The sequence below is a fragment of the Rhinoraja longicauda genome, chromosome 29, assembly GCF_053455715.1.
Source record: "Rhinoraja longicauda isolate Sanriku21f chromosome 29, sRhiLon1.1, whole genome shotgun sequence".
Lineage (NCBI taxonomy): Eukaryota > Metazoa > Chordata > Chondrichthyes > Rajiformes > Arhynchobatidae > Rhinoraja > Rhinoraja longicauda.
The window spans coordinates 14,285,198-14,307,276 of record NC_135981.1 but is presented as its reverse complement, the minus strand read 5'-3'; the positions used below and the strand labels follow the sequence as shown (position 1 = coordinate 14,307,276).

Below are 22,079 nucleotides of genomic sequence, written 5' to 3'. Positions count from 1 at the left end.
GCTCTGTAAGGTGTATTCATACTTGGTCTTTAATAATTGCTGGCACTAGCTCTGAGTGTATTAGGCACAACCGTCCTATTTCCAAGATCTGATGAGTTGGGTAAAATATTTCCAAACCACAACATTTGAGAACTTTGTGTAAGGTGTAAGTTAATGATATTGAAGAAAATGTTACCACATTATAAACCCTTTTATATATTTTATTTTCTCCTTTTTACTAGGTAAAACGCAAATCCAGTCTGTGGAGCCATACACCAAACAGCAGCTGACCAACATGTCCTTTGCTGACATCATCATAAGCTACAAGATCATGGACGCCACCAATATTCTTGTGTCACCTCTAGTGTATTTGTATCCTGACATTCCAAAGGAAGAGGCGTTTGGAAAATATTGCTGCAGTGAACCACCGGAAGTTATTGATCCCAATGATCCAGGTGATTTTTTAAACACTAGATACTTTTTATTTGACACTGTAGGTTCAGAACTTTGGTGAAAAGGAGCTAACATTGTGGAGCTTGATCGAAGGTCCAAAGTACAAAGAATATCTTTATGCCAACTCCAAAAATAACAAGAAGCCAGAGAAATTATAACCACAACTTTCTTAAGCTGCAGCACACCAGTTGCTTGAAATTGCATGTGTACGTACCACTTATTTCAGCACAGAAAGTTCCTTAAACCAGATGTTCTGGATCAGTCCATTCCAAAGAGTTTCCCTTCAGTTAACTTGGCAACATTCACTGATGATTTTTCCGCGCTCATGTGGCATTGAATTAACTGCCAGGCATGGCCACATTCCTTCCACTGTCGATAATAAATGGCTGTCCTGCCATTTGTATTTGAGGTTTTAGTTTAGTTTAGTTTAGAGATACAGACCCAAAATGGCGGCGCTGCCCTAGCAGCTGCGGCTCACCTGCGGTCCATTTGTCTTTGTGTTTTTGTTGTTTTTTTGTCTTAATTGTAGTTGTGATGTGGTGTTTTTGTGTTTGTGTACTATGTGTGTATGTGGGGGGGAAGGGGGAACTGTAACATTGTAAATATGTGTCCCTTCCGAACGGAGACCCGACCTTTGTTTTCTGGGTGGTGTCTCCGTTCCTGCTGCGGCCTAACATCGGCCCAACTCCTGGAGCTGGCGGCCTCAAGGGCTCTGGTTCGCAGAGCCCGCGGATCGGACTTACCATCACCGGAGCCGGCCGTCTTCGGAGGCTGCGGGAGCGGCTGCGACTCGCCTTAGGCTCGGGCCGCGTGGATGCCGACATCGGGAGCTCCGGCAGCGGCAGCGTGTTCGCCCGCCCCGGATCGCGGGGCTTGGGTCGCGGACATTTCACCGTCCGGCGCGGCCTAAGATATGCCGCGGGATATTTCTCTGCTGGGCGGGGGCTTCAATGTCGGGAGCCACGACCGCCCCGACGTGCAGCAACAGCAGCAGCGACAGCGTGTTCGCCCGCCCCGGATCGGCCTTAGGCTTGGCCCGCTGTGGACCGTCCGGTGCGGCCTGCAACCACAACAACCTGACTGCGGGCGAGGACAGCAGGAGAAGGGAAAGACATTGTGGCCTTCCATCACAGTGAGGAGAGGACTGGAGGAGACTCACTGTGATGGATGTTTCTTTGATGGATGTTTCTTTTTTGTGTGTTTTGGGGGTTGGGTAATTTGAATGCCTATTTAATGCTTTTATTGTTGGACTGTGTTTTTGGGGGTTGTGTAATTTGAATGCCTATTTAATGCTTTTATTGTTGGACTGTGTTTTGGGGTTTTTTTGGGGTTGTGTAATTTTAATGCTTATTTAATGCTTTTATTGTTGGACTGTGGGTGACTGAATTTCGTCCAATATTGGATGACAAATAAAGCTATCTTGAATCTTGAAACAGGCCCTTCGGCCCACTGAGTCCGCACCAACCAACGAACCCCGCACATTAACACTACCCTACACACACTAGGAACAGTTTTACATTTACACCAAGCCAATTAACTTACAAACCCATACGTCTTTGGCGGGTGGGAGGTAATCAAAGATCCCAGAGAAGACCTACGCAGGTCACGGGGAGAACGGACAAACTCCGTACAGACAAGCACCCGTAGTCAGGATGGAACCCAGGTCTCTGGCGCTGTAAGGCAGTAGCTCTACCGCTGTGCCACCGCCTTATCATCAACTGAACAACTGGAAAGCTTAAGAATTTCCTAAGTAGACAAATTTGTTGGTTTCTTAGCAAAATGTCACAGCAAAAGACAGGTCTTTTTATTCTAATCACCCTATTGTAATTTCCTTTTAGCTTGTCTGCTAGTTCTACATAATTTTCCTGTGTTAATAATATGAGCAACTCCACCGTGTTTAATTTTACTTAACATTGAACACATTTTATTTTACTTAATGTTGCAGAAACATTTGCATATCTGAAGAGGAAATTCATTTGTGTCACACCGTAAGTAATGCTGGAATCCTCATTTTGTCCCTGTAATTTTAGTTTTTGTAATTAAATTCTGTTGCCGAATAACTTTATGCCAACATAATTTATGTACATTGAAATGCTTTGTAAGTTGCGTCACAACGTCATTGGTAAACTTTAGTTTAAATTTCACACCGCGTTGAAAATTGTCTGATTTGAAAATGTGCTTTGTGAATCTGATTTGCACAGAACCAATTCTGGTAACACAAGTGACCTGTTCCCAATGTCTCCTCGAACCCTGGACTCATTAATGCACTGTGGGAACAATGGTGATGGAAATGAACAAGGAGCAGCAGGTGGCCTTGGTAAGTGTATTATCCACCTCGAGTGAAACTCAAATCAAAGAAATGTCTTCCAAATTTACTGTTTTAATCTCCCCTGTTTGGTTTTGCAGAATCCATCACTCTGGACATGGAGTATGGCACGGATTGTGCTGCTTCCCCGATGTAGATTCTGCGCGCCATTAGCCAATGTGGGAATCTGCCTCAGTTATAACTTCAATATGATGAACCACTAATTGCAATGGTTTACAAGTAATTTGTTTATATCTGTTGTCCTTTGAGAATTAATACCTTAAGCTACTTCTCTGTTGCATATAATGCTTCTACTGCATTGTATCATGTTAATTTCTGGCTGCTTGTTTTAAATTTAACCCAACGAACGGCTTTTGTATCGAACCAGTTGGGTCATGTGCAACTTGGATTCTATCATTCCGTTGCAGATGATTCTAGAGAAATACTTTTGTGTTCCACAGCTCTGGTGCATTGTGACAACGTGCTGCCTTTTCATGGTCTTTTATCATGTGGATTTAGTAGTTTATTAACCATTCCAAGCGCAGTCACAGCTCTGGGATTTGAGGAGATTCTTCAAGAGTATATCTCTTGGTTTGAGCTCTGAACCGTGTCTTGGCTGCAGTACAGCTTGAGTGGGAGATGAAATTCAGTTATGCAGAAACAAGATGCTGGTGCATGACCAGTGTGTCATTGTATTTTTAATCATTCCAGGTATGTTGTGACCTGGGAAAACTAGCGTTAGTTATTGCTAAGAAGGTGGTAGTGGATTTCCTCTAAACTATTGCCGAGGTTTTATGCAGCTGTGTAGTTTACTAACTATTTCAGAAAATGGTAATATTAACCCAAAAGGGCGGTCGGTCTCTCTCAAAAGATATCAGTACACCATCAGATTTATACAAATAGACCAAAGAGAATTGTTTGTTCGTTCAAAATTTTTATTTTTAATGGATTTCGTTTGCAAACTGGCATAATGGGACTTGAGTTTGCATGCATTTGGGTTATCAGCCCAAGCCTCGATTACTTGTACTGAGTAGAGTTCTGACCGCCTGAAAGAGAGACCAAAGGGAAATGGAATAGGTCTCTCTGCTGATGAGCTCTGGTTCTCAGAAGAGAATCGTATTGTCAGCGGCCATAACACAGCTCGTCGATGTATAATTACAGCAGTCCGCTTGCAAATTATTGATGAATGGATATGTGCAATGGTAAATTTAGCAGTAAAGCGAGGTTAGTGAGGCTGATTAAGTAAATGAAAAGATCTTCTCTAAAATTGTTTTTATATTAAAAGCATTTTTTAAACAACTCTTCAGACCGGAAGTTGACGTTTCCTCCATGTGGTAGGGCTGCCACTGAGGAAAGAAGAATCCACGATTACCAAAATTGGGAAAAGTTTGAAAATATAAATTGCATTTTACTGCAGGGAATCCTCAGTAATTTTTGAACTTTGAAGCATATTGTTTTCATGGTTGAAATGAATAATGGAAACTGCTTAAAATCAGCCTGGGCCAGCGATCAATTCAAATGTTTTATTTGCGCTTAACTGAGGATTTAAGGTGCAAGACTGTTCTGCATTTATGTAAAGCTGTCTTTAATGTTGATAAATGCATATGTGGGAAAGCATTGTAAAGAATTCTTAATGTTACTCAAATGCTTGAGGCTTCTTGAAGTAAGTTGAATATGCAAGTAAAATGTGACGCCAACATTCTTCAAATCTGGCAGAGGACGACTGAACCATTTCAGCTCCCGTTATCCAGACTGGTGGCGAGAGGCCCGATTCAAACTGCCATTTGGCTTAAAAGTTAGAAAAATTGTCTGCTGGCACATTTTATTTCTCATTCTTCTCCATACAAAGCCCTTGGAAGATCAGACTATAGTATTGAGACTATCAGTGAGCTCGGTGCGGCCACATAGGGAATGCACAGAAGTAGTATTTGTGAGATTTTTAGAGATTTTTCCCAAAGAGGGGTGGCACGGTGGCGCAGCGGTAGAGTTGCTGCCTTACAGCGACAGAGGCCCGAGTTTGATCCTGACTACAGGTGCTTGTCTGTATAGAGTTTATACGTTCTCCCCGTGACCTGTGTGGGTTTCCTCCAGGATCGCCTGTTTCCTTCCACTCTCCAAAGACGTACAGGTTTGAAGGATAATTGGCTTGGTATAATGATAAATTGTCCCTAGTGTGTGTAGGATAGCGTTTGTGTGCGGGGATCACTGGTTGGCGTGGACTCGGTGGGCCGAAAGTCCTGTTTCTGCGATGTATCTCTAAATTAAACTAAGCTGAACTAACCCTTGGGGAGAAGGTGTAGAACTACCAGTTTAAAGCTGTTTTTTGGACAGAAAAATATTCCAATTTATCATGGGTGTAGGAAAATTCAATTCTGTACCGGAGAACTTCAAAGATGTCCAAATGGAATACAGCATTGTTGATTTATTTCTCATTTAACAGTTCTATGTTGCTTAAAGGTTTCTTATCAAAAGCAACTGCTTTTCAGAAATAGGAAAGCATGTTTTTAATCCTCTCCAATGTATCTTGAATAGAGACAAAATGCTCAAAACGAATTAAATTCACTTCTGAAATGTATGGTTTGATCACGTGTGTAAATGAAAAGTGTATAAATAGGCAGCATTCATATATGGTGTAAATTTTATTGCTGTACTACTGAAAATGTTTCTTTATCCTTTCACTGATTAAAAGGCTGCGCTTTAACTGTCCAGTTGTGTTGGTTTTGTAAGTTGGTGTTCAAACTGTTTTGTATTGTCTGCAATGGTTCAACTAACTCAAAATGTTTCATCGGCATCATTCTAAAACAGTGAAAGGGTAGTATGTAAAAACAACAGCAGTAATGCCTTCATAAAATGTGATTGATACATTATTGTCACATGTACTTGGTACAGTGAAATTCTTTGTTTGTTTTGCATACAATACACAAGTATGCAAAGAGCCGCCTCATATAGGGTGCAGACAAAGTTACAGAAGTATTCAATATAGTCCCGATGGTCCCTCTTCTCCCCCCCCCCCCCCCCCCCCGCTGAGTCCCTCTTTGTTCTCAGCAGCCCGTCCTCGACCAACCGTTGGAGATAGACCATTGACTAACGTCTATTATAAATCTATGCACACCCACAACTATCTAGACGACACTTCTTCCCAAGCTGCTTCTTGCAAAGACTCTATCCCCTACTCCCAATACCTCCTACGCCGCAACTGCGCCCAAGATGAGGTGTACCATACCAGGACATCCTCATTCTTTAGGGAACAGGGGTTCCCCTCTTCCATCATAGATGAGGCCCTTACACATGTCTCCTTGGTACCCTGCAGCTCTGCTCGTGTTCCCCCACCCCCTAGTTGCAACAGGGACAGAGTCCCCCTAGTCCTTGCCTTTCATCCCATCAGCCGGAGCATAAGACACATATTCGTCTGACATTTTCGCCACCTCCAATGAGATCCCACCACTAGTCGCATCTTTCCATCTCCACCCATTTCTGCCTTCCGCAGAGACCGTTCCCTCCTCAACTCCCTGATTAACACATCCCTTCCCACCCCCTCCCAAGGTCCCTTCCCCTGCAACCACAAGAAATGCAACACCTGTTCCTATACCTCCTCCCTCGACTGTCCAGGGACCCCAACAGTCCTTTCAGGTTAGGCAGAGGTTCACTTGCACCTCCTCCAAACACATCTACTGCATCCATTGTTCAAGATGTGGACTCTTGTACTTCGGCGAGACCAAACGTAGACTGGGAGATCGTTTTGCTGAACACCTTCACTCATTACGCCTGGACCTACCTGATCTCCCGGTTAACAAACATTTTAATTCCCCTTCCCATTCCCACACTGACCCTTCTATCCTAGGCATTGTCAGAGTGACTCCAAACGCATGGAGGAACAGCATCTCATTCTTGGGCAGCTTACAACCCAGTGGTATGAATTTGATTTCTCTAACTTCATGTAACCCTTGCATTCCCCCCCCCCCCCTACCCCCCCCCCTACCCCCCCCCCCCTCTCTCTTCATCCCTCATTCACCCAAATCATACCAGCTTCAAACTCTCATTGCGACAATGAATAAAGTCTCATTGTCTATACTCGTTTTTGCCTAGGCCACAGCTAACAATGGCCTGTTTCCTTTATCATTGTTACTTTTTTGCATATCTTTAATTTGTTTGTTCTAGAACTTTCTACATCACTGTCTATATCTCTCGTTTCCCTTGACTCTCAGTCTGAAGAAGGGTCTCTACCCAAACATCGCCTATTTGTTTTCTCCAGAGATGCTGTCTGACCCGCTGAGTTACTCCAGCTTTTTGTGTCCATCTTCTTGCAAATCTAATGTTCTCTGCATTTGGATTTTTCTGCCTGGTGGAATTTATTGGTTTTAAAGTGACTAACACTCTCCAAGGGGGAATTTGTTGGCAGTGTTTCTGTAACCTGGCACAAGTCCACTATCTAAATATGTGAAAGATTCAAGTGTTACTGCTTTGTGTAGCTGATGTTGTTGCCTTAAAAGGTAATGTATATTTAATTTAAGCCCTAAATATAAAAAAACAAAAATATGCCAATGTTTGACTCATGAGACACTTCTTGCAAATTAAGAATTAACTTTTTACTCAGGAAAAATGTCCAGGAAGCTTGCCACATTCCTTTATGTCCAAATTCACAGTTCCTAAGCAAGCCCAGAAACTTCAATATGCACATTTATTCTTTATTTGAGCAATGTCTGTGGCAGATGTATTGCCTTATAAAATAATAAGGATTGTTCTAAATTGAAAGATCAGTCTAAGATTGGTGAATGTTTAGTGTCTAGATACACTCACTTTTTGGGAATTATTAAGCTACTCTCGGCCACAACAATAAAATGCTACGAAAGGCTTCAGCAACTTTGAGTTTGGATAGAATAAAATTATCACTACCCTTTTGTTTCGAGTCGTATTTCAGTGAGTCCACAGAAATTGTACCCGAGTAGGTGTCTGGTGATGCAAACTTGCATTGAAACGTATAAGATTATTAAGGGGTTGGACACGTTAGAGGCAGGAAACATGTTCCAAATGTTGGGGGAGTCCAGAACCAGGGGCCACAGTTTAAGAATAAGGGGTAGGCCATTTAGAACTGAGATGAGGAAAAACTTTTTCAGTCAGAGAGTTGTGAATCTGTGGAATTCTCTGCCTCAGAAGGCAGTGGAGGCCAATTCTCTGAATGCATTCAAGAGAGAGCTAGATAGAGCTCTTAAGGATAGCGGAGTCAGGGGGTATGTGGAGAAGGCAGGCATGGGGTACTGATTGAGAATGATCAGCCATGATCACATTGAATGGCGGTGCTGGCTCGAAGGGCCGAATGGCCTCCTCCTGCACCTATTGTCTATTGAAAAATTGACCATTTAGGCAAACTACTGGTGACAATGAACCGTATGTCGCATGTATATTTTCTTTTTTTTAACCCGATCTCCAGTGCATTTTGTAGATTTAACAAGCGTTCAAAATGCAGATTTAAGTCAATCAAAAGGAGAAATCAATGAAAGAGGGTATAATATTACATTACAAATGTGTTTTACTGTTTTTGCTTATCTTGGCTTGCCTGTTCCATAATAAAAAGAACCCACAGTTGGTGACTTAGGATCCATGCAGAACAAAAATAATAGCAGAAACCTCTGCGGAAGTCACATGATTGGTTAATTTTAGTTATTCTACAGATAATTTTCAGTTCACTTTTTTATTTCTAATGAAAGTGGATTGCTCACCTATTATCAAGTTTTGAGCAGCAGCAGAAAGACACAATTATACAAGACGGACATGGAAGAATGAATATAATTCTATTTTATAAAGTTGGTGAATTATTGAAGTTTGGTAAAATTCATTAGGGATGAATTGTTAGATGTTAACAATCCATATTTTTGAGAAAAGGGAAGTGGGCAGCTAAAAGTTGGAGACCTTGGTTGTGGAATGCACCCAAGTTCCCCAGATGATGTCTGTGATTGTGCTCTCAGGACTGCCTCCAGATGGGTAAGAAAACTACTTGTTTAATGCATGGTTTACTAAGACAACTGTCCCTCTTCACAATCCATTGAGGACAATGGCAAGTTTTACAGAAGTGCTCACTTTTACCTTCTGAATTCACAATGCAGGATAAATCACGAGGCAATATAGTTCCAACCCGATTCTTTTGCTTGAAATGTAATATTTAAACAGGATGTATATACTGTATAGGGCAGGTCAGGTTAACTGTACTTATAATCCCTGCCTTTGAAGGTGAGTCTTTTGGTTTTAGTTTTTGAAGATACAGCATAGAAACAAGGCCCTTCGGCCCACCGAGTCCAAGCTGCCCAACAATCCCCGTGCACTAGTTCAACCCTACAGGCTAGGGACAATTTACAGAAGCAAATTAATCTACAAACCTGCACGTCTTTGGATTGTGGGAGGGAATCGGAGCACCCAGAGAAAATCCACGCTGTCACAGGGAGAACGTACAAAATCCCGTAGTCAGGACCAAACACTGGTTTCGGGTGCTGTTGGGCAAGAATTCTACTGCTGTGCCTCTGTGCCTCCTCTGCCTTGTAGTCTTTTTGATGGAACTATCCCCATCTTGGTGTTAGGTGGGGTGTCTAGGAATGCAAAAATCCAGAATACATTTCTAAATCAAAGTGGTGAGATTTGTCGAGAAGCTGCCATTCATGTCCTCCTTGGCAGAAAGAACCATGAGTTTGGGGGAATGGTGTCAAAACAGCCAGGGTGAGTTACTGCAGTGCATTTGGAAAATTGTGGCTCTCAGCCACTGTAAATACTTTACATTGACCCAAAAACTACACCGATCAGCCAAAACATTATGACCACCAGCCTAATATGCTGTTGGTCCTCCATGTGCAGCCCCATACGCAGTAGGGTGCGATGCACTGTGTATTGTGACACATTCCTCCCATGACCATCATTAAAGTTTTCTGTGACGTGCCACAGTAGACTTTCTGTCGGAGAAGCGAAAATCGGAGGTGTCAGTATAACAGTATAGCAAAGGGGAATACAGAGGCATGAGGCAGGAGTTGGCCAAAATTGACTGGAAGGAGGCTCTAGCAGGGGAGACTGTGGAACAGCAATGGCAGGTATTCCTGGGAATAATGCAGAAGTTATCCCAAAGAGGAGGAAAGATTCTAAGGGGAGTAAGAGGCACCCGTGGCTGACAAGGGAAGTCAAGGACAACATAAAAATAAAAGGGAAGAAGTATAACATAGCAAAGAAGAGTGGGAAGCCAGAGGATTGGGACTCTTTTAAAGAGCAACAGAAGACAACTAAAAAGGCAATACGGGGAGAAAAGATGAGGTACGAGGGTAAACTAGCCAATAATATAAAGGAGGATAGTAAAAGCTTTTTTAGGTATGTGAAGAGGAAAAAAATAGCCACGGCAAATGTGGGTTCCTTGAAGACAGAAGCAGGGGAATTTATTATGGGGAACAAGGAAATGGCAGAAGAGTTGAACCGGTACTTTGGATCTGTCTTCACTGAGGAGGATACAAACAATCTCCCAGATGTTCTAGTGGCCAGAGATCCTAGGGTGACAGAGGAATTGGAGGAAATCCACATTAGGCAGGAAAAAGTTTTGGGTAGACTGATGGGACTCAAGGCTGATAAATCTCCAGGGCCTGATGGTCTGCATCCCAGGGTGCATAAGGAGGTGGCTCTAGAAATTGTGGACGCATTAGTAATTATTTTCCAATGTTCTATAGATTCCGGGTCAGTTCCTGTGGATTGGAGGGTAGCTAATATCCCACTTTTCAAGAAAGGAGGGAGAGAGAAACCGGGAAATTATAGACCAGTTAGTCTGACATCAGTGGTGGGGAAGATGCTGGAGTCAATTATAAAAGACGAAATTGCAGAGCATTTGGATCGCAGTAACAGGATCGTTCCGAGTCAGCATGGATTTACGAAGGGGAAATCGTGCTTGACTAATCTACTGGAATTTTTTGAGGATGTAACTAGGAAAATTGACGGGAGAGCCGGTGGATGTGGTGTACCTCGACTTTCAGAAAGCCTTCGACAAGGTCCCACATAGGAGATTGGTGGGCAAAATTAGAGCACATGGTATTGGAGGTAGGGTACTGACATGGATAGAAAGTTGGTTGACAGACAGAAAGCAAAGAGTGGGGATAAATGGGTCCCTTTCAGAATGGCAGGCAGTGACTAGTGGGGTACCACAAGACTCGGTGTTGGGACCGTAGCTATTTACAATATACATCAATGACTTGGATGAAGGGATTAAAAGTACCATTAGCAAATTTGCCGATGATACAAAGCTAGGTGGCAGTGTGAACTGTGAGGAAGATGCTATGAGGTTGCAGGGTGACTTGGACAGGTTGTGTGAGTGGGCGGATGCATAGCAGATGTGGATAAGTGTGAGGTTATCCACTTTGGTGGTAAGAATAGGCCTACTCCTGCACCTATTGTCTATTGGTTCGGACAAGATGGGATAGTCTTTGTTACCCTTGCGCATCGATGAACCTTGGGCGCCCAACACCCTGTTGCCGGTTTGTGGTTTGTCCCTCCTCGGACCACTGTCGGTAGGTACTCACCACTGCTGACCGGGAGCACCCCACAAGTCTCGCTGTTTCAGAGATGAATAAATGATTATCTGGTCATAACAATTTGGCCCTTGTCGAAGTCGCTCAGGTCTTTACTCCTGCCCATTTCTCCTGCATCCAACACATCAACTTCAAGAAATGACTGTTCACTTGCTGCCTAATATATCCCACCCCTTGACAGGTGCCATTGTAACAAGATAATCAATGTTATTCACTTCGCCTGTCGGTGGTCATAATGTTTTGGCTGATCGGTGTAGGTGCTGGGGTAACTTAGCATGTCAGGCAGCATCTGTGCAGTACATGGACAGGTGCCATTTCAAGTTGGGATCCTCTACATTGAGAAGTGAGCCTCCTGACTAATGTTGTGGCCGCATTCATTAGGATAAGACAAATGTTTTCCATCCAGTTTCCTTATAATTATAGCTGAACAACACTTGGAAGAGGCATTGAAAGTAGCGAACACAGAATGTGGATTAGGTCAGGTCCTTCAGTCTTATTACCAAGTGGGATCAGCCGTACAATCATTGACCGACAGGGCACAGGTTGAAGGACATACTTCACGATGGTCTCAGCAGCAGGTCATGTATTTACCAGCATAGAAAACATTCCCCTGCAGGGAGTTCCACAGGGACTAAAGATAATGAAGTTGCAACACAGGATGTTTGCTGAACAGCAGGAACATGTAGTAGATTAAACAATCTTGCAACCAACTGATCAAATCAAAGCTTTGGCATCCATATCTAGTTGTGAGCAGCAGTGGACAAATACACAGAAAAATGGGATGACGCGGCCCTAACATCCACATCTTCAAAAATGCAGAGCACAGAACGACCAGCGTGAAACTTTTGCATCATATTCACACATATTTAGTTTAGTTTAGAGATACAGCATGGAAACGGCCCACCGTGTCCACACCGACTATCAATCATCCATTTGTACTTGTTCTATGTTATCTAATTTCCAAATCCACTCCCTGCACACTAGAGGGTAATTTACAGAGCTGTGTGCTCTGGGGTATAGAAGGATGAAGAGAGAACTTAACAAATAGTTAAAGGGCTGGACAGGCTGTTTCCCCTGACAGTATGGAAAATGACCTTGACAAAACATGAGACAAATCTTAAACTCTTCTTCACAATCGTCAGTCAAACGATGGTGGGTGTTTTCAACAGTGCTATCAAATGGCAACTACCGAGCAATAACATACATGGACCAAAGAACGAGATTCCATGGCTGGGATTCGAGTGACTACGCATGATGTTAAGGACGTTTTTGACCAAGTGAAGTATCAAGGAGGTCTTTTTAAAACTGAGAACAATGAACATCAAGGGAAGAACAGTCTAATGGATGGCGGCATATCTCACAGGAGGGAAGATGGTTGTGGTAGTTGGAGATTAATCATCCCAGTCACAGGATAACTCTCCAGGTTCCACAGGACAGCGTCCCAGACCCAACAGTGTTCAGTTGCTTCTATTATAATTCCCCTGAGATCTCCTTAAATCTCTTCCTTCTTCTTTTAAGCCTGTACCCTCTAGTTTTAAAATGCCCTTCATTTTCCTCTTATCCATTTTCTTTCCCCTCCCCTCCTTCCTCTGTCCCACCCATCACAATTGCAAGACGAAGACAATTGAGTCTAGGTAAGACTGCTTCTGGAACTATTGTGTATAGCTTTGGTCTCCTGATCAAAAAAGGGTGTAATTGTTGCAAGATGCAGAGAAGATTAATTAGACTGATTTTGGTTGGCAGGTTTACTGGATGAGGAGTGGGTAGATTGGAGCTGTATGCTCTGGGGTATAGAAGGATGAAGAGGGAACTTAACAAATAGTTAAAGGGCTGGACAGGCTGTTTCCCCTGACCGAGGAGCCTGTGATCCGAAGGGCGCAGTTTCATAATAGGAAGATACTCAGAATAACAATTCCATTAACCAGAGGGTGGGCCACAGGAACTCAATCACTGGAAATCGTTGGATTTCTGACCATTGAGGGGAGCAGAGAGAGCACTGGGAGATGGCAGGGAGCTGGAAGATTGGCTCTGATTGAAAGGACCGTGTGACTCACTCAAGATTCAAGATAGCTTTATTTGTCATCCAAATTGGACGAAATTCAGTCACCCACAGTCCAACAACAAAAGCACTAAATAGGCATTAAAATTACACAACCCCAAAAACACACAAAAAAAGAAACATCCATCAAAGAAACATCCATCACAGTGAGTCTCCTCCAGTCCTCTCCTCACTGTGATGGAAGGCCACAATGTCTTTCCCTTCTCCTGCCGTCTTCTCCCGCAGTCAGGTTGTTGTGGTTGCAGGCCCGAGGTTGCAGGCCTGTTGTGGTTGCAGGTAGCGGCCCGAGCCTAAGGCGAGTCGCAGCCGCTCCCGCAGCCTCCGAAGACGGCCGGCTCCGCCGATGATAAGTCCGATCCGGGGCGGGCGAACACGCTGCCGCTGTTGCTGCACGTCGGGGCGGTCGTGGCTCCCGACATTGAAGCCCCCGCCCAGCAGAGAAATATCCCGCGGCATATTTTAGGCCGCGCCGGACGGTGAAATGTCCGCGACCCAAGCCCCACGACCCAGGGCGGGCGAACACGCTGCCGCTGCCGGAGCTCCCGATGTCGGCATCCACGTGGCCCGAGCCTAAGGCGAGTCGCAGCCGCTCCCGCAGCCTCCGAGGACGGCCGGCTCCGCTGATGGTAAGTCCGGTCCGCGGGCTCTGCGAACCGGAGCCCTGGAGGCCGCCAGCTCCAGGAGTTGGGCCGATGGTAGGCCGCAGCAGGAACGGAGACCCGACCCAGAAAACAAAGGTCGGGTCTCCGTTCGGAAGGGACACATATTTACAATTTTACAGTTCCCCCCCACCCCCCCACATACACACATAGTACACAAACACAAAAACACGACATCACAACTACAATTAAGACACAAAAACAACAAAAAGACAAATGGACCGCAGGTAAGCCGCAGCTGCTAGGGCAGCGCCGCCATTTTGGTGTATGTATTTTGGTGTATGTATTTCCTGTTTACTGTATGTTCTTCCTATGTACTAAATGCTGCCTGGAAGTAAGCCCAGATCTAAAAGATTAATGTGTGACAATACATATTATGCATGGATTCCTTGCAAGCTTGCAAACCAGTTAAATATAAAAGTTGAGATCAGATGCAAAAGGCTGATAAGTTATTTTCTTATATGGACTAATACCATTCTATTCACTAAAAAAAAAGGAACTGCAGATGCTGGTTTACCAACAAAATGCTGGAGTAACAGTGACCCAGGCATCATCTCTGGAAAACATGATTGGGTGACATTTCAGGTCGGGACCCTTCTTCAGGCTGATTACAGTGTAGTCCAGGTAACTGGGGGAGTTGTTAGGTTTGTAGTGGATGTCAGTCGATAACTGGATTACCTGCAACTTTGGGTAAATTGTACAAAATGATCCTCCCTTTAATCCCTCATAATTACCCCTCTTTTCTTCCCCCCTCCCCTGAGCCCCAGCTGACTTTGCACATATCTCTCCCTTCCCATCGCCTTCCACCTACATTCCATCCCCTAGCTGCACAATTTGCATCTCATCAATCCTCTAGCTTCACAATTTGCAACTCTTTAATCCTTTTGTCTCACATCTTGTGTGTGTTCATCTCTGGCCTTTGTCCAAACATCTGCCTATCAGCCCCCCCCCCCCCTCGCCTGTGTTCACCTATGACCTGCCAAGCTTTGTCCTGAACCTCCACTCTTCCAGCTTTCTATCCTCCCCGTCCCTGCACACAGTCTGAAGAAGGGTCCCATCCTGAAACGTCACCTATCCATGTTCTCCAGGGATGCTGCCTGACCCATTGAGTTACTCCAGCATTTCATGTCTTTCCATTCTATTCACTGTTGTGAATCAATGGAATATAATCTCAAACGTTCCACCTAAAAGCAAATAAGTGATCTTTGTTCCTTCTGTTTCCTCTTCCAGCCATTACATGTCAGAAAGCTAACCTCAGCAGCTGCTTCCTGTTATTTTCCTGAGATTGTTGATGGGATTTTCCAAACATTTTAAAACGTTGTTATTGTCTCAACTGGCTGATACCTGCAGTTTTGCAGTGTGGGTTAGAATTACAAGAAACACTCCCTGGGTGCAAAGCTTTGCATGAAAGTTAGCAGGACTCCCGTTATCTCTGGCCTTGATCCCTTGTACAGAGCCTCCAGTTTTAAAGAGTGCCTCATTTGAAGCAAGGTGTAGTGGATGTGACAAACTTAAAGGAGCATCTGTCTTCCCAGCGCAGACTGCTGCATTCCTGTAGCACAGAGGAGGTGACAAGGTCCAAGGAGTTAACATAGAAACATAGAAAATAGGTGCAGGGAGTAGGCCATTCGGCCCTTCTAGCCAGCACATGGCTGATCATCCTAAATCAGTACCCCATTCCTGCATTCTCCCTATGTCCCTTGATTCTGTTAGCCCCAAGAGCTATATTTAACTCCCTCTTGAAAACATCCATTGAATTGGCCGCCACTGCCCTCTGTGGCAGAGAATTCCACAGATTCACAACTCTGGGTGAAAAATATTTTCCTCATCTCAGTCGTAAATGGCCTACCCCTTATTCTTAAACTGTGACGACCCCCCCCCCCCCCCCCCCCCCTGGCTTTGGACTCCCCCAACATTAGGAACATTTTTCCTGCATCTAGCCTGTCCATTTCCTTAAATTCCGTTGGATCGGGCCACAGACCCATCAATCTTTTCTCCCCTTCCCTGTGTGCAGTTATGGGAATCCCTCCAGATCTGAGGTCCAGTCTAAAACTGAATGCCTGAACAATGGCTACATGCAAGATCACAATTTCATCACTCAGATTACAATCTTCAATTCTCAGAGTTTGCCCGTTGTTTTATTCCAGAAGTGAGGACTAGTGGCTTGTAATTCAACCACACGCAGCCTGTTTGCTGCCCTGGTTTTCAGCACAATTCAACAAGCCAGGGCCAGGATTTATTGTTCACCCAGTATTTGGTATTTGTTTATTGTCACATGTACCCCGGCAGTCAAAAACGTTGTTTTGCTTGCTAAGCAATCACATCATTCCATATAGGAATACAATCAGGCCACACACGAGCACAGCACGTATTGCATAGAGAAAAAGACTGGAATGCTAGAATATCTCGCATTGTTGAAGCATTGTAATGTTACAACTGCTGGGAAAAGGTCCAAGGTTTGCAAAGAGGTAGAAAGTGATATTGAACTGCTGCAGTACATATTCTACAGGTGCCTTCTTGCTATGGTTGGGTGGGTGCTCCAGAATTTAGGAACAGTGACTACAAAGGATCACCTATCTCTCAAAATCAGGGAAGTGTCCACCTTGGTGGGGAGTGGGATGGTGGTGAGGGGAAGCTGTTCCCATGGTGGGGTTTCCCCCCCCCCCAGCTTTGATGATCTCAGCTGAAGGGTGAGTGACGGGATGAGTTGAGCACGTCCTTGCCCTTCGCCCCACTGTTTCCTCTCTGCCTGGGCATCCGGTACTAAGGTCATGTCATAAGGAATAGGAATAGAATTAGGCCCTTTGGCCCATCAAGTCTACAATCATAGACACAAAAAGCTGGAGTAACTCAGCGGGACAGGCAGCATCTCTGGAGAGAAGGAATGGGTGACGTTTCGGGTCAAAACCCTTCTTCAGACAGCATCTGCAGTTCCTTCATACACAAGTCTACAATCATGGCTGATCTATCTCTCCCTCCTAAGCCCATTCTCCTGCCTTCTCCCCATAACTTCTGACACCTGTACTAATCAAGAATCTATCTCTGCCTTATAAATATCCACTGACGGTCTCCACAGCCTTCTGTGGCAAAGAATTTAAGAAGCATTTTAGACAGGTACATGGATTGGATAGGTTTAGAGGGATATGGGCCAAATGTGGGCAGGTGGGACTAGTGTAGATGGAGTATGTTGGTCGGCATGGGCAAGTTGGGCCGAATGGCCTGTTTCCACTATGTATAACTCTATGACTCTATGTGCTGTTCACTTGATCGCAACAAGAATCTGAATCATCAACAGCCGATGGGTGGTTCTTCACATTTCCCCTCCACCTTGCCCGAGGAACTTGTGAGACACCCCATCCGGGAGAGGGCAACACAGCATGGAGTAAGCACCAAATGACTGCATTGTCCCAGTGTCACATCCAGCAGAACATTTATCCCTCTGTATCTGAGAATAACATATCTGACCCTATCTGAGCAAAATGGTCAGTACTGCATAGTAGGACAGGATATCGTGCTGCACTCATACTGATCATGTTTTTTGATAGTCATACAGTGTGGAAACTTGCCCACACCGACCACAATGTCCCATCTACACTAGTCCCACCTGCCTGCGTTTGGCCCATCTCCCTCTAAACCTGACGTATGACAACATTCTTTCATTTTTGGTAAACAATTTTCCTTTTTCCGTTCCTTGTCCAGCCAGTATGAACTGACGCAACAATATCACTGCTAATTGACCTACTTCACCTATAACACAGTACATATCCTGCTGACTCCAGGACTATGGAGATGGTGGAGCATTTGGAGCCATAGAGTAATACAGCATGGAACAGGCCCTTCAGCCCAACTCCCCCATGCTGATCAAGATACCCATCTCTGCCAGTCCCATTCACCCACATTAGGCCCATATCCATCTGAACCTTTCCAATCCATGAACCTTTCCAAATGTATTTTCAATGTTGTATTGCACGTGCCTTGACTACTTCCTTGACCGCTTATTCCATATACCAACTACCCCCTGTGTGAGCTGCCATCAGGTTCCTCATGAACCGTTAGCAAGTCTTGCGATTTTCCTTTATCTTGCTTTCCAGATCCACCTCGTGTCCTTTTTTTGCCCTTGTGATCTCCCTTGTAAGTGTACTCCTTTACTTCTTACACATGTCGAGGGTGCACTTGATCCCAACGACCAATGTCTGATGTGTGCCTCCTTGTATTAAACTGCAGCCTAAATATGTCTTACCAAGCAGGGTTCCCTAAACTGGCCAGCCTTGCCTTTCACCCTCACTGCAACTTGCTGTTCCTAAATGGCTGCTTTCACACTTTTAAAACCCTCCACTTGCCAGAGGTCCCTTTACTTTCGAACAGCCTCACCCCAGTCAACCTCTGAAAGTCTGGGCCTATTGCCTCCAAAATTGGCTTTGTCCTAATTTAGGACCTTGACTCATGGACCTCTTTCTACCTTTCTCCGTACTAATATCACCCATTCTCCCTCTCAGCGTAAAGAGAGAATAGAGTGGGATGGATATTTGGAGGGGGAATATCCCTCAACAATAAGCTAATACCGACCAGCTTTACTTTTAGAAAGAGCGAAGTAGTTCATCATCACCAATGTTGTACAATGTAACCTCCAGCATGTTTCAATAAACATTCCCTGGATAAGCTGTAAATCAAATAGTCGTGATGTGAAGGTGCCGCTGGGTCAGTCTGGCAATGACATGCTTGTCAGCTTTGGCCAGAGTACCATTATTGTCGGGAAGTCTTTCGCAATCGTTTACTGACTTGAATTGATTGTCAACATCCAGAAATGCTATTGACCCATAAACTAACATGTTGGAGTTGTGCCTGCCAGCCTCCTGAAAGAAATGGTTCCAACCTTTTACGGTGCCTGTTAGAGTTAGGTGGATTTTGGACGTGCTCCCATGCCAATTGGCTGCAGCTTCCCACCTGTCACAGTGGAGGTTAGGTGGGCTGAGGGGAGAGGTGGACATTTCATGTGAGTTACTGGTGTTTCCTTCCACTCAGCGGTCTAATGTTGGTGGGATATGCATTTGGAGCTCAGCGGTATTGTAGGCAACCTTACAACCTTCCAGATTCCAACCCACCCTCTGCTTGAAAAAGGTATACCTCAGATACCCCCTAAACCTCTTACCCCAGACTCTAATTCAGTGCGTTCTGGTTTTAGATACTTCTGCCATTGGAAAAACGTTTGCAACTGTCTATCCAAATTCCCTCCGGGGATGAATAAAGTTTTATCGTATCGTATCGTATCGTATCGTATCCCACCAATACCCCTCAAGTTTCCATCTGGCCCTCCTTCAGTCATCAATGCTCCAAGGAAAACAAGTCAAGTTTCTCCTCGCAACTGGAAACCCCATCCCAGGCAACATTGTGATGAACCTCCTCTGCACCCGCTGCAGTGCCAACATTTCCTTGCGATAACGTGGTAACCAGATCTCTGGATAAATAAACGTAGGAGAAATTACTGACACAGCTCATGGCCGACTTCCAGCCGAAGCAGTGTCACTGCAAGAGCAGGGACAGGTCAGGCGTCACCGGTCAAAGCAAGCTGGCCTCATTGGAAGCTTCGTGCAGGTGATCTTTTGGGTGAGTCTTTCAGTTTATACATGAAATGCTTGGAAATGTTGATTCCACCACATAACGTTCTGGACGTCAAGCATGAGACGGTATCCGCGGAACATGATACTATGCAGGCGGGCAGGAAAGCCATTCTTCTAATTGAAATGGGTTCCAAAATATACACCGTGTGAACAAACTCTTTAACGCTATAGAAAGCAAATAATGTTTAGTGAAGTGGTGAAAGGTTTCAGGAGAATTTCCAAGTAAAACCATTTGGAATTATAGAGAGCTACAAATGTGGAACTAGGAATCAGAAGACAGCTGAGATTGTCAGGGGGTCCATTGTTTTATGTAGGAAGGATCTGCATATGCTGGTTTAAACCGAAGATAGACACAAAATGCTGTAGGCACAGGCAGCATCTGGAGAGAAGGAACAGGGGATGTTTCGGGTTGAGACCCTTCTTCAGACTGAAAGTCATGGGATAGGAAACAAGAGATATTGTGAGCTCAGTGATTCTCGTCAATTGTTTTAGTTTAGTTTAGTAGCTTAGAGACACAGTGCGGAAACAGGCCCTTCGACCACCGAGTCCGCGCCGACCAGCGATCTCTGCACACTAACACTATCCGACTCGCACTTGGGGCAATTTACAATTTTTATCAAAGCCAATTAACCTACAAACCTGTACATCTTTGGAGTGTGGGAGGAAACCGGAGCACCCGGAGAAAACCCACTGGAGAAAACCCACGTGGTCACAGGGAGAACGTACAAACTCCGCACGGACAGCACCCATTATCAGGATCGAACCCGGGTCTCTGGTGCCATAAAGCAGCAACTCCACAGCTGCGCCACTGTGCTGTTGTATCTGTCTCAATACTACAACTTGGATGTCTTTTTTGACACCACATTGCATTACATGACTGTGTTTTAATAAATGAGGAAACTCAGTGGAAATGGGTGGGATCAGTGAATCCCACTGCTGCTTTTGCTGCAGAATTACAACATCTCTGTTGTAAACTACTGACAACTATTAAACATTCCCTTGAATCAATTGCAAATGCAACAGTGGTGTGCACAGGTAGAACAACACTGAACGTTAATATATAGGGTGAGAGGGACTATCCTGAACTGCATAATGGAAACCATCTACTGCTACAGGATATTTAAAAACAGCAGAAGGTTTCATTTAAAGGAAGAAAGAATACAGAACCTCAGCATGCCAGCATGAAGCCAAGCCAATGCAACTCTAATGGTGTGATCTCTGCACACAGCGGGAATCTCCATGGCATTGAAGCCAGTGGGCACAATGGAGGAGGAATGAATGGGTGCAAGGCCATCAGCACAGCAATGGGGAAAGCTCAATGATGTAAAGAAGGCAGCTTCTTAGGCCCACTATGTGCGTGCTACATCTTGTACCTGTCTACACTAATCCCATTTACCTGCTCCCTGGCCTTTTGTCCTTTGGTGATTCTCGATGTTTCTTACAACTTGTCCAAGTGTTGGCTTTCCACCCTCGTGTGAAACAATGTCTCCTTTAAATCTCTGCAAAATCTGCAGAATCTGTCATCTTATACTTGCACCCCTCGTGTTTAAATACCATGACCAAGGAAAGAAGATTATACTATCTTCTCTATTTATCCTCCTTACAATTGTGCACACCTCGATCAGGTCACCTCACTGTCTTCTCCAACCTAGGCAATTAAAAGCCAGTCTATCCAAATGTATTTGTTTAAAATTCTCTGACACTGAAAATATTTACTTCCAACCCGTGCAAAACATCTTGAGGATGGCAGGGATATTAGTCGCACATGTGCTGTCACCATGCCTATAGACTTTAAAGATATAGCGTGGAAACAGCCCCTTCGGCCCACCGGGTCCGCGCCGATCAGCTATCTAGCCATCTACTACGCTGCCACTATCCTAAACACTAGGGACAATTTACAATTTTTACTGAAGCCAATTAACCTACAAACCTGCGCGTCTTTGGAATGTGAGGGGAAACCGGAGCACCCGGAGCAAACCCACACGGTCACAAGGGAAGCGTGCAAACTCCGTGAAGACAGTACCCATAGTCAGGATCGAACCTGCGTCTCTGGCGCTGTAAGACAGCACCTCTGCCGTAGGGCCACTGTGCCACCCCACTAGATCTTTGCTCTGCTGCTGCTGGTATCTGTAAGGCCGGCAAAAGGGCTGAGTGGGACTGGCCTGAACTGCTGTAGATGTTTAGGAAACCATTCTACCGCAAATTGTGGAAGTTGAATAAACTTTACGTAGCAGCATGCTTCAAGAAGAACAGGCTGCAGGGCTTTGCAATGAACTGGGACTGCTGTGTCAGCAGTCTTGCTTTCAACAGATAAGAAAAGGAGAGAGGGTGAGCTGTCCTTAGGCATTTGCTTTATTGATCAGGACGTCTTCAGACAATTGAACTCTGTGAGCCTTACACTTACTATTAGTGGTTATAGAATCAGGTGATTTGACCACAAGCTTTTGCTAAACAAAAAAAGTT

General features: G+C 44.6%; 1 protein-coding gene across 3 annotated transcripts in view; it reads left to right on the top strand.

Annotated features, from left to right (window-relative positions):
- stat3 (signal transducer and activator of transcription 3 (acute-phase response factor)) overlaps positions 1-5,443 on the top strand; it is a 44,033-nt gene extending 38,590 nt beyond the window's left edge. For all 3 annotated transcript variants that reach the window (XM_078424798.1, XM_078424796.1, XM_078424797.1), the window contains 4 exons: positions 222-434; positions 2,378-2,420; positions 2,634-2,749; positions 2,839-5,443. In XM_078424798.1, the coding sequence (XP_078280924.1) occupies positions 222-434; positions 2,378-2,420; positions 2,634-2,749; positions 2,839-2,894 (428 nt within the window). In that variant the 3' untranslated portion in view covers positions 2,895-5,443. The remainder of the gene's footprint in view (positions 1-221; positions 435-2,377; positions 2,421-2,633; positions 2,750-2,838) is intronic.
- The last annotated feature ends 16,636 nt before the right edge of the window (positions 5,444-22,079 follow it).